This window comes from Coregonus clupeaformis, chromosome 34 (assembly GCF_020615455.1).
Source record: "Coregonus clupeaformis isolate EN_2021a chromosome 34, ASM2061545v1, whole genome shotgun sequence".
Taxonomy (NCBI): Eukaryota; Metazoa; Chordata; class Actinopteri; order Salmoniformes; family Salmonidae; genus Coregonus; species Coregonus clupeaformis.
In genome coordinates, this window is record NC_059225.1 from 5626591 (window position 1) to 5639790 (window position 13200).

Sequence of the window (13200 nt, forward strand, 5' to 3'; positions counted from 1 at the left end):
TAAGAAGAGAGCGCTAGAGAAAATAGATGTTTGTCAGGACACAGGTAGCAAATTGAACATTAACCAACTATAAGCTTTAACATTGGGGTTTCATTAAAATGTCTAGCGACATAGAATCTAAACACAGCATGCATGATGGTCCCAGGAAACGCCTCCTGGATGGTCCACTGAGGTGTCCTACCTTCTCCAGGTCGTGCTGCGAGGCCTGCAGCAAGGTGTGCCCTGAGCGGATCCACTGCTGGGCTTGAGCCACGTGCAGCCCCAGGCACTGCTCCTGCAGCCACACACACACCTGCTCCTTACTCCACTGTGCAAAGGGAGTGGCCACATCACTGAGGGGAGAGAGAGCGAGCACACTCACCTTAAACGTGGAGGGTAAACACTACACTGCACTCCATAATTCATTGCCATTTACTCCTCTGACACCACAACATCCTAATATTCTAAAACTGTGATACTGTAGACTTAGTTCCAAGTAACTCCTGATCTATTCCTCTACATATCTCGCTCACAGACAGATACACACACAGAGACACAGTCTAGCAAGAGGTGAGCTTCACATACTCAACACTGTGCTGCAGGTCACGTGACCAGCCCAGTCGGGGGCCGGCCGTGGCTCTGACTCCTCCCCTCCTGAACTCAGTCTCTGTCTCCTCCAGGTCTAGCGAGGTGGAGTGACTTCTCTTCAGCCTAGAGGGGTCAGAACACAACACCTAAATATCCTGCCATACTCTGTCCTCATGTTACAGCAAACCCTCTGTCCTCATGTTACAGTTAATAAAGCCATAGTTTCATTTAAAAACCCTGGCTCCATCTTAATTCAGCTTTCCCCAATTCTTTGCATAGCATCTCCTTACCTCCTTCTAAACTCAGGGGATAGAGAACATTTTGACCCACCTGCCTAAGAACTTCTTAAAGCCTCTGGACTTCTTCTTGGCCTCTGGTGAGGAAGGAAGGGTCTGGCTGTTGTCTCCTCCCTGAGGTTTGTGTGGTGGGGCACCAGCCAAGTCCAAGTGGTCTGTGCCCTTGCGCTCGGCCTCAGCTGGATTCAAACACACATCTGTTAGATCAACAGCCAACATCTGACACAATCCACCACCACTTAGAAAACGCCGGAGGCCAACACTACCCAAGGACTACAGCTGCAATGGCCACCACAAGCACTTCTGGACTACATCTTCCACTACACACCACCACCACTAGGACTACGCCAATAACCACTGAAAAGCACCACAACTCAATCTGCACATGCAAAGGACTGGTTGGCATGAACTGCTGATGCAAATTCATAGACTTCCAACTGTAAAAGACAAATCTCAGAGGCACATCTTGAAGGACAGCTAGCAGAGTTAGGCGGCATCATTGCAGATGGTGTCACGTCATGGATAAGGAACAACTGGATATGATTTCAAAGGGGAAAGAAATCACACACTAAAAACCACCGAGCTCACACCAGCGATCAACTAAAAACTTTCACTTGCTTGATACAAGTGAAGAATTAAGAGTAGGAAAGATGGAGGTAGAGGCATATCTAGGGATTCTTCAAACAACAACGTAACCATTTACCATCTATGACCCAATCAGCCTCAAGAGCGCTCAGAAAAACAGACTGCCTCTTTATTTAGTCTACGATGGGTCTGGTTGTATGGTAGATGGTGATCACATTGTTGTGTTAGTATCCCTGCACACATCCAGCGGTCATCCTGATCTGCCATACTGCAGGCCTGGCCCGTCTGTGGGGCTCTGCACTGTAGACTACTGTACTGTACCCAGTGTAGGCGCACTCACACTCCGGCTGCGATCTTCACATCACATAGAACCATGGAGGATAGAGAGAGCAAGGACAGAACATAGTCACTAGTGTAGATACTACCAGACGACAGACAGAAATAAGAAAACACACATTAAGGTATGGAACTGTGAATGGTTTTTCTTATATCATGAACAGAGAGTAATATATATATTTTCACAGCCCTTGTTCACACCACCCCGTGCAGAGGCACGTGCACCCTTCTTCCCCGTACCCTTCCTGCCCCCCAATGATGAGACTCACCCAGATTTGGGGCACTGGACGTCCTCTTGCCTCCACGCATCTTGAAGAAACCACGTCCAAAGGAGGAGCGGGCCTTCTTGGTCCCAAAGCTTTCATTACTGGTGGGGTTTGATGGGGAGGTGGATGGGGGGCTGGGCTCCTCAATTGAGGTCTAGAAATGGGGGGAGATCACTATGAGCACATAAAACCTAATGAAATATTTGGCATACCAGTAAACAAAGTCAATCTCCCAATAGAACCAGCTCCATTGTAGTTATATTGTTCTACCACCAGGTGGCGGTGGAGTAACATGACTGTTAAAACAACCATTGCTCAGGAATCCTTTTATGATTCTGTATCATCTGGACAGACAGTCCAGAGTCCAGTCAGCCGTCACAGTGGGGCTCAGTGACTCCGTCCTCCGTGTGGGGGCGATAAGAGCTAGAACCATGTCTTCTGCATGACTTGCCCATTTGGGAGACACATCCCATAGTGCCTTTGAGACTCTCCCACGTTGAGAGGTCAAAAGGTCAAAGATAAGAGGCTCTAGTATTCTAGTTTGGGTGACAAAACTAGGGGGGGTAGGTAATTGGCCCCTTTTGCACTGTCAAAATATGTGATTTAAAACTTAGTCAGGCTAGAGCAATGGGTCAGTAACCGAAAGGTTGCTGGTTCGAATACCCGAGCCGACAAGGTGAAAAATCTGTCGATGTGCCTTTGAGCAAGGCACTTAACCCTAATTTGTTCAAAGGGTGCTGTACTACTATGGCTGACCCTGTAAAACAACACATTTCACTGCACCTATCCGGTGTATGTGACAATAAAAAAATCTTATCGTATATAAACTCTGCCATGATTGCAGCAAGTCAAGGTCTTTCCAGTTAACCCACCTAGGAGAGAGGGGACGGTCTTACCTGCTCGGTGTTGCTGTTTGTGTGACCCAGGCTACCTGCTGAATGTGGTGGGACTTCTGGTGGACTGCAAAGAGAAGGGAAAGTTAACCCTCAGCTTAGACCTAGAGATGATGAACATTCAGACAAATAAACTAAAAACAGTGACCTAAAGTGCAAATAGTCCATGGGAGTGTAGTTTGTGCAGGGAAAGGAAAACTTTACCTGTCTGTGTCTGGCGCCTGTATCAGTCTCTCCTGCTCCAGCTCTGAAAACACTGCAATAGATGGAATCTGGGAAAAGAGGGTGAGCGAGGAAGAGAAAGAAAGACAAGAGTCAACATCTCTAAATGAATGTGTCGTCAATGTCGCAAAGCACAGTCGACAGTTTCATTGGTTAGGTAGCTGCTGTCCAGCTAAGCCAATACCCCAAGCCTGTTGACTTGCACATTCCTATGAAAGGCCCAACATGAAGTTTTGGTAAGGAAGTCTAGAGTCTCGGGTCCATCCTGTGTGATACATTGTTATGACAGGGGAGGTCTTTACCTCGTCCCAGCTCCTTCCTGTCTCCTCCCCAACCGCCAGGGTGGCCCGGTCTGTATCCATGGCGACCTGAATGGAGCGGGATCTGTCATCCTGGATGTCATAGTAATCGTCTTCATTCAGTGTGTCTGGGGGGAAGGGGGGACATTTATAATTGTTACACAATTATCAAGTCCATTATTCTACACTCTCAAACATGTGATTGATCTAGTCCGATAAATAGAGAATTAATGGACTATTGCAATGATACCGATAAAACACTTTCATACTCCTTGAACATAGTTTCACCTTTCACCAAGTCCTGGACTTTCTTGTACCGTGTGATAGACTCCTGAAGCTCCTTGATCCTCCGGTCCTGTGGGTGAAGGATGGTAGATCATAGTTAGAAAAAGCCATTGAGATCCCCATGCGTCAACTAATAATAATAATAATAATAATAATAATAATAATAATAATAATATGCCATTTAGCAGACACTTTTATCCAAAGCGACTTACAGTCATGTGTGCATACATTTTTACGTATGGGTGGTTCCCGGGGATCGAACCCACTACCCTGGCGTTACAAGTGCCATGCTCTACCAATTGAGCTACAGAGGACTACTGCAGCCTCTATGAAACAGTAAAGACAGCAGCTCCAGTACCTTGTCATTGTTGGCTGACATCAGGGACTCCATGGCCCTCTTCATCCTCAGCACATCCACATCTGGAAAACAACAAGTGTGCCCCCACAGTGATCAGACAGACACACTGTCTGGTGTCTACTGGTGTCTGTCCACACTGATGGAGTTTATAAATACCTACATTCAAGTCAAGTTCACTTAAGCAACAGGAATTTTAATCGAATAGACAATTACCTTGCAGTATATGGGGCATGTTCAAGCACAATACATTCTTGAAGTGAATAAATTGCACCCTACATAAATTGCATTCCTTTATAGTAAATGGGTGATAAGAGACTCAGCTGTGGGTTGAAAGAGTCAGAGATCATGTCTAAACATGTGTGGTATGAGCCCTGCAGACAGATAAGAGGACAGTAAGGTTGGAAGTACAAAATCCCCATTTTTCCCCCTCAGTCTGTGTGAGACTGAGACAGGATGCTTAGAAAACTGTATTTCAGGGGGAAACTCCAATGCTCAGGCCATGTCTTGATGGTACTCATCATTACTTAAGGGGACTTAAGGGCAGAAGTAACTGCAGACGAATTAGGAAAAGGAATGCTGGAACATCTTTTTGCCGTATATCTGTCAAGGTGCAAGTTAAGCCTATTGAAATATTATGGCTCCTGGTGTGTATGGGGGTGAGGCGAGGTCCCCCTCCCTCCCCCATGTCTAGTAACAGTACTCCCACCTTTCTCCCCTCCATCTGTTGTGTCTGGGGTCAGGACTCCCAGTGTAGCCTGGTCTTTTAGCCTCCTCAGCTCCTCCCCTTTCTCCTCCAGCTGCCTCTGAAGGGTCTGCAGTTCCTCCTGAATGGGAGAGGACCATTCTGACCTCATTAAACTACAGATACACATCTAGGCCCATATTCTGAAAGTGTCTCAGAGTAGAGGGGTACACGACAAAGCAGAATCAATGAGCGAATTTGCCTAAATATTCTGAAATAACGTTATATTTTTTAGAGAGAAGCTTGAAAATGGGCATGGCATAATTGACTCAATAACCAAAAACACATATCGAAGTTTAGCTTTCTTAATGAACCAGAAAATCAATACTTATTTCTGGTTGTTTATTAAAGTTAGCTGGCTGACCCATTGAACCTACATTGTAGTATACCCCTTAGGGGCGCTGATCTAGGATCAGATCCCCCCTGTCCATTCATACCAGAGAAGCACTCTTGGTAAGAGACACTTTATGAATACAGGCCAATATCTAGATAAGAACACAGCTAGACAACAGTCTGACCAAACTCAAAGTTAAAACCCAGTCTGATAACTAACTAACTGTGATGTAGGGCAAGTGAGTGCATGACCCAAAACAGGATTAGAGTGAGGCTACATTCTACCAGAGGACTGGTGTAGCCCTCCTGTAGCTCAGTTGGTAGAGCATGGCGCTTGCAACACTAGGGTTGTGGGTTCGATTCCCACGGGGGGCCAGTATGAAAAATGTATGCACTCACTAACTGTGAGTCGCTCTGGATAAGAGCGTCTGCTAAATGTCTAAAAATGTAAAAAAATAAGTGTCTTTACCAGAGAACCATACACAAACACACTGTAAACATGTTGTCAGTTTCACATTCCACTGAGAAAGAACAGCTCCATTGGGATGTTAATCCGTGACCGATCAGATCCATCCATTAGTTTAGCAGCTTACTTAGCCAAAGGTTTAAGACATTTTCTCATCAATGTACAGTTAACATACAATTAAGTGGATCAGGGCAGGAAGTGAAGAAGAACTAGTGTGTTAAGAAATCTGCAACTTATACTTAGCTGGTAGGAAAACTTACAGTCAAAGTGGAAGCGTGGTGAAAGCTGGCAAAGTGGATAGGGTCAATGGACAAAAGGGAAGGTTTAGAGGCCCATAGGGATAGACAGGGAAGAGCAGAGCGCTGGGTGTTAACTTCTGCACCACACCTCCAGAGAACCGTAACCTGCCCATGTTCCGTTCCTAGGGCTGCACAGGTTAGCATGTTGCAGGGGAGAAGTTAGCCAGGCAGGAGTGAGAGAGGAGACAAAAAGGTATGAACCCTGAAGGAAGTGGTATTAAGAGTGAAAGCAGGGATATATAACCAACACACAAGGGAACGATAGATTCAGTACCTACATGCTGTAGAAAAGGTGTAGAGTGAGTCAAACTTAATCTGTGGACCATACAGTATGTCATGCACAATCAAATGTGAATGGACTGATCTAAAGCCTTCGTATTGCAGACAGATTTTTAGCCATGCTACTCACTTTGGTGGATTTAAGTTTATTTTCACACTGCAGTCTTTCATTCTCCATATCGGTCACCCTGAACCGCAGGTCGTTGACTTCCTGGTACAACCCCTGGGGAGGTAAAAGACTGCATTACCCACATGCCCAAGGGGTCAGCTGAGAGTCTTGGAGGAAACTGTGGGGGATGTTTTTGCAGAGTGAAAAATCCCCAATGAGGCACCAAATACTATTTAGAGAGAGAGAGAGGAGAGAAACAGAGAGCCAGAGAAGCCCAACATGGAGACAGATCCTTGAGTCGAAGGAAGCGTCATGGTCAATTACCATTACAACTGCATTTATGTCATGGATAATACATACTCCTGCACCTTGGCGCAATTACCGTATAGATAGAGCACTCAGGAAATATGCATCATCATTAAACAAGAATGTGCTACATGATTCACGACACATACATTTAGACAAGAGTAAAAACCGCAGAGCACTGTGGGTAGGAAAGAAGAAATGGATCAGACTCAGGGGTGTGTGATTTACAGCCGAACAAAGCCCAACATTAAACAAAGGCAGTATTAAATATATATGGAAGACATTGCCTTTCCACACACACACCACTCCCTAAAGGTTATAGTAGTGTCGGAAACCCACACTCAGGATCCAATATCCTGATTCCTCTCAATATTCCTCCAACCCAGGCCTGCTCAGTGCTCATGGATGGGGTGTATGGAAACCCTGACTGTCAAACTCCCAGGTTCTCTAGAGGGGGGAGGAATTATTTTATGAGAGGAAACGGCTGCTGGAGCAGGGGGGGTTTTGGCACTCTCCCTGCCCGCCAGTCCACCCAGGTCAGGATCTGCATTACGGATCAGGGCCCACTCCAACCGACTGAGACGAACCTCTGCATGGTCTCAGTGTGAACTATTAAACGTTTGGGTGACTGCCAAGATTCATATGCACTCACATCCTAATATTATAAGAAGTCTGCCTGCCGTTGAACGAAACTCCAAATATCTACCAAAGACATGATATCTCTGTGTGGGTGAGTCTATTGTCATAACGCATCTGTGTACCTCACTATCCCTGCGATCTCTCGCCACAGTGGTCAGCTTCAGTTTCAGACTGGACACCTCGGTCATCAGCTCCAGCTTCTGGGTCTCCAGGGTCGACCTGCTCAACAGCTCCTGCACAGGACACACAGTCACAGATTCAGTCACTAACTAGTAGGAGTGAAGTGTTTAAGTGTATTAAATCAGTATTAATTCAGAAAGATAATTTGGATCAAAGGCTGACCAATACCTTGAGCCCAAGGTTCTGTCTCATAATAAGATATACCACCATGCTAATAACCATAATACACTGCAACCCTGCTGGGGCTCACCTGCTGCAACATTTCTTCAGTGGCGTTGAGTTTCTCTCTGTGTTCCCCCAGACACATGTCCAGATCCCTGATCTTCTCCCCCTGCACCTCCACCTGGTCTGAGAGAACACTCACCTGGGGACAGTCATTCAATAATACACCACATGTCATCTGTGTGTTGTTTTCAGGGTATAGGTTTGGGATCTAAGAGCATGCTCTGTGATTCATGCATTTCACTCAAACCATGAATAGGTTAAAAAAACGACTGAATTCAACAGCAACCTACCAAATACACTTTCAACAGAACACCCTTGTCCAATGTATTTGCTAATGTACACATTTTCAAAATATGGGGTCGTATTTCCTATTTGTTAAAACTGGTCTCTGCTTCTTCATGGCCTCGTGACACAGCGTTTTTCACTCAGACACACACCTGGAGGACGAGACACTCCTTATCGCTCTCCACCCGTGACAGTCGTTCCTGGTAGATCATGGCGGAGCCATGTCCGTTGGTCTGAAATCACAAACAACCAAGGCCATCGTCAGAAGGCTGATCGCCCTATCACCATACCAGGAAAGACTCCTGACCCTAGCAATAGAGCAACCTCCAGTCATAAGGAAGATGATGTATCACTCCATCTCAAAGGCCAGCATACAGCATTCAGGTGTCATAGCATCCCTACATTGAAAAACATCACATGATTTTTCCCTGGGAAAAAGAGTCCGGTGACACGTGAAATGCATGTTATTTGAGAGACACGTGAGGGTCGATAGGGTTCTCACATGCAAGTGCTTCGTGTGTGACTAAAGTGGAAATTGAATAAAAAACTAAGCTCCTCTTCTCATATTTCACACAGGGAAAGAAAGGGCTTGAGGAGGGAGGAAAACATGAGCCTCACTGTGAATGGAAACCATTGAAAACACCGCTCCAGAGACACTTTGTCACTCACAAAGCATGTCATCACACAATAGCTGTACAATCAAAGGAGTCAAGGTATAAATAAGGTAAGGGTGTGAAGACACAAAGCAGACAATCACACAAAAGGAATCTAGTCTAAAAGTACTTTTATCTTAATGTGTGGAACACTCGTCAGCAATACATTTTCCATGATTACACTCAAATTCGGAATATCTCAGACATTAAAAAGAGATTCTCCGGTACTTTTGTAGACTTTTTAGCCAGTAGTTCTGAAAGTAGCACTCACGAGACAAAAGTTCACGCACCACATCATTTCTCTCTCGCTCGCTCTGCTGTGTGTGCATCTTAATAGCAGTCACTCAAATCGCGAGGGGCTGAAGCAAATTGTCTTGAACTCTAATTGCTAGGGGGCTGGGCCATGATGGGGAAAATGTAGGGAAAATGGTGCAGCACAGCTTCCCCAAAAACAGTCGCTTTCAAAATAGGGATTTTGTGGCTAATTTAGGTAAGACAGTAATTCTGCTCATAAATGATGCATGTATGAACTACACACTGACACATCCAGCCCAAAGCGGGAGGTTTAAAAAATACTTAGTTCCGGAGCATGTCTTTAATGTCCTTCACAATAGTAAAAATACTGACTAACATTATCAGTGTTTGCAGTTGCAACAGTAAGAGAACAGAGGGAGTTACCTACCAGCTGTCCCTGCTGCAGCCACTCCACTAGGCCATCGGCGGTGGTGTCGGGGACCTGGCAGCGGAGGCCCTCCCTCTCGTCCTGGTCCATCATCTCCAGCGCCGCCCGCAGGTCCTCCAGCAGGTGCAGCGCCCGCAGGCTACCCAGGAAGGGCGAGGTGGGCGACTGGCAGTCAAACAGCCCATTGGAATAGTCCATGGCCTTGGAGCCTGTTGGGTCCAGGGTTAGGAGAGCGGTGGTTAAGAACAAATAAGGGAGTTAGAAGCATAGATATACAGTGCATTCTGAAAGAATTAAGACCCCTTGACTTTTTCCACATTTTGTTAGGTTACAGCCTTATTCTAAAATTGATGAAATTGTTTTTTTCCCCCTCAGCAATCTACACACAATACCCCATAATGACAAAACAAAAACAGACATTTTTGCAAATTTATAAAAATATATATATAACTGAAATATCACATTTACATAAGTATTCAGCCCCTTTACTCAGTACTTTGTTGAAGCACTTTAGGCAGCGATTACAGCATTTAGTCTTCTTGGGTATGAAGCTACAAACTTGGCACACCTGTATTTGGAGAGTTTCTCCCATTCTTCTCTGCAGATCCTCTCAAGCTCTTTCATGTTGGATGGGGAGCATCGTTGCACAGCTATTTTCAGGTCTCTCCAGAGATGTTCGATCGGGTTCAAGTCCAGGCTCTGGCTGAACCACTCAAGGACATTCAGAGACTTGTCCCGAAGCCATTCCTGCGTTGTCTTGGCTGTGTGCTTAGGGTTGTTGTCCTGTTGGAAGGTGAACCTTCACCCCAGTCTGAGGTCCTGAGCACTCTGGAGCAGGTTTTCATCAAGGATCTCTGTGTACATTGCTCCGTTCATCTTTCCCTTGATCCTGACTAGTCTCCCAGTCCCTGCCGATGAAAAACATCCACCCAGCATGATGCTCCCACCACCATGGTTCACCATAGGGATGGTGCAAGGTTTCCACCAGACGTGACACTTGGCATTCAGGCCAAATAGTTCAATCTGGGTTTCATCAGACCAGAGAATGTTGTTTCTCATGGTCTGAGAGTCCTTTAGGTGCCTTTTGGCAAACTCCAAGCGGGCTGTCATGTGCCTTTTACTGAGGAGTGGCTTCCGTCTGGCCACTCTACCATAAAGGCCTGATTGGTGGAGTGCTGCACAGATGGTTGTCCTTCTGGAAGGTTCTCCCATCTCCACAGAGGAACTCTGGAGCTCTCTCAGTGTGACCATCGGGTTCTTGGTCACCTCCCTGACCCAGGCCCTTCTCCCCAGATTGCTCAGTTTGGCCGGGTGGCCAGCTCTAGGAAAAGTCTTGGTGGTTCCAAACTTCTTCCATTTAAGAATGATGGAGGCCACTGTGTTCTTGGGGACCTTCAATGCTGCAGAAATGTTTTGGTACCCTTCCCCAGAGCTGTGCCTTGACACAATCCTGTCTCAGAGCTCTATGGACAATTCCTTCAACCTCATGACTTGGTTTTTGATCTGACATGCACTGTCAACTGTGGGACCTTATATACACAGGTGTGTGCCTTTCCAAATCATGTCCAATCAATTGAATTTACCACAGGTGGACTCCAATCAAGCTGTAGAAACATCAAGGATGATCAATGGAAACAGGATGGACCTGAGCTCAATTTCGGGTCTCATAGCAAAGGGTCTGAATACTTATGTAAATAAGGTATCTGTTTTTTAATTTCAAATACATTTGCAAAACTTTCCAAAAACCTATTTTTGCTTTGTCATTATGGGGTATTGTGTATAGATTGATGATTTTTTAATCAATCTTAGAATAAGGCCGTAACGTCACAAAATGTGGAAAAGGTCAAGGGGTCTGAACACTTTCCGAATGCGCAGTACATCTATAGTTTTATCCCTGTGGTTAGACGTTTGAACCTCTCCCATCCTCTCCTAATTCCCTTCAACAAGGAGGATGAAAGGCGATATCACCAGGTGGGATATCATTGACCAATGTGATGCACTGCAGATGTGGATTTCTGAATGTGTCCTGAAAAATCACATACCACACATTCTAAAAGCAAAGAAAAACAGATTAGATATCGATAAAACAAATGTTTGGGTGCAAGAGGCCTGAGAAGTGTGGTCCTCTGTAGCTCAACTGGTAGAGCACGGCGCTTGTAACGCCAAGGTAGTGGGTTCGATCCCCGGGACCACCCATACACAAAAAAAAAATGTATGCACGCATGACTGTAAGTCGCTTTGGATAAAAGTGTCTGCTAAATGGCATATTATTATTATTATTATTAAGAAGCTTATTTGTTGGACTTGGAAAAGCCATGTTTCCAGTGTGTACTATAATCTGCTAGACAGCATCTGTCAACCAGCTCCAAAAGGTCAACCTTCATAGAAATGTAGAACAGAAAAATAGAGGGATAAATAAATATACAAGTCTTCCCCAAAAGGCAGCCAGGGATTTTGAATGCTGTGGTTTCTGTGGTAACGGGGGCTAGAGGATGTCATGTGATCAGCCATCCTTCTTGGAAAGGTCAATTCTATAAATTACACAAGTCAGTGGAAAGGCCTGGGCTCTTAAAGTGGACCCCTCTGCTCATCTGTCACCAAAAAGTAATAGGACCAAAACGTCCCTCTGGTGTCTGACTTTCACTGTTTTTTTTTATTGCTTTTGTGTTATTTTCAGAAATATGTGGTACATTTTCAAAACTCAAAAGAGATCATCAAAAAGGCAGTGGTTTCAAAACTAACCACATTTTCAATTGACTAAGTACAAGACACAATATCAGTCAGTTTTTCACCAAACTTAAAATCAGTGTTTCATATTGCAATTCATGTTCATATAAAGTTATTGCCTTTCACAATGCAATGCTCACATTACTTTTGATATGATTCTCTTCTATTTGGTTAAAATACATTTTACTATTACTTAGTCCGACTGTTCTTAATTGATGACCACTTAAAAGTTTGGTAAAGCTATAGGTTTTACATAGTTTGTCAACTACAGAATGTTTGTAACAAATTCAAGTTAAATGGTTATGTACACAGATTAGCAGATGTTACAGCAGGTGCAGTGGAAATGCTTGTGTTTCTAGCCCCTACATTGCAGTAATACAATATCAATATGAAAATAATCCAGAAAGTCCAAAACAATAAAGAAATGCATCCCCTATACAGTAAACATGTATCCAAAATTAAGTTGCTGGGGGTCACACTGCTTTACAAAAATGGCATCGGCCAATAAAGTACTGTAATACCGTAATAAATGCCAATACAGTACTATAATACTGTAATATATGCCAATACAGTACTATAATACTGTAATATATGCCAATATAGTACTGTAATAGGTGACATTTACGTAGCAGACAATTTTATCCAAAGTGAATACAGTCCACACATTTCGGTATGTGGCCCCAGTGGGAATCGAAACCCACAACTCTGGTGTTGCTAGTGCCATACTCTTATGAACTGAGCCACGTACACAATAAACACGTACAAAACAATACATGATTACAATACAGGTGAAGATGTAGGATTGCCATCCCCATGGGCGTGCCACCCTCCTTCAGGCCATGGATGAGGCATGCAATGCCTGTAAATCATCTTAGCAGTATGCCTTGAATAATCATTCGTTTCCATCACTGCTGAAACAATGGAAAGTCTTGGAAACATCCCAGACCAGTACCACAGCCACATGCTAAGACCAGCAGCATGGGAACCCTAGTCCTGAGGGTAGATATCAGGGGCTTATTTAAGAGGCGGTGTGTTTTATGTCAATATTTGAGGGGATCAGCCCCACAGTTCAAAATGTGAGTGAGTTTTGCATGTTTTATTTATTTGATTTCACCTTTACTTAACCAGGTAAGCCAGTTGAGAACAAGTTCTCATTACAACTGCGACC

At 44.6% G+C, this 13200-nt stretch overlaps 1 protein-coding gene across 2 annotated transcripts in view; it reads right to left on the minus strand.

Annotated features, from left to right (window-relative positions):
- The window catches only part of LOC121579054 (liprin-beta-1-like), a 40082-nt gene that overhangs the window by 3487 nt on the left and 23395 nt on the right, over positions 1-13200 (minus strand). Inside the window, exons 3-18 of one of the 2 annotated variants that reach the window (XM_045210383.1) lie at positions 9306-9514; positions 8123-8203; positions 7711-7824; positions 7403-7513; positions 6357-6449; positions 4814-4931; positions 4108-4169; positions 3753-3819; positions 3468-3592; positions 3148-3215; positions 2947-3010; positions 2054-2204; positions 1770-1802; positions 898-1042; positions 565-690; positions 182-332 (exon numbers count right to left, since the gene is read on the minus strand). In XM_045210383.1, the coding sequence (XP_045066318.1) occupies positions 182-332; positions 565-690; positions 898-1042; positions 1770-1802; positions 2054-2204; positions 2947-3010; positions 3148-3215; positions 3468-3592; positions 3753-3819; positions 4108-4169; positions 4814-4931; positions 6357-6449; positions 7403-7513; positions 7711-7824; positions 8123-8203; positions 9306-9514 (1718 nt within the window). The remainder of the gene's footprint in view (positions 1-181; positions 333-564; positions 691-897; positions 1043-1769; positions 1803-2053; positions 2205-2946; positions 3011-3147; positions 3216-3467; positions 3593-3752; positions 3820-4107; positions 4170-4813; positions 4932-6356; positions 6450-7402; positions 7514-7710; positions 7825-8122; positions 8204-9305; positions 9515-13200) is intronic. The other variant, XM_045210384.1, reaches the window with a different exon arrangement.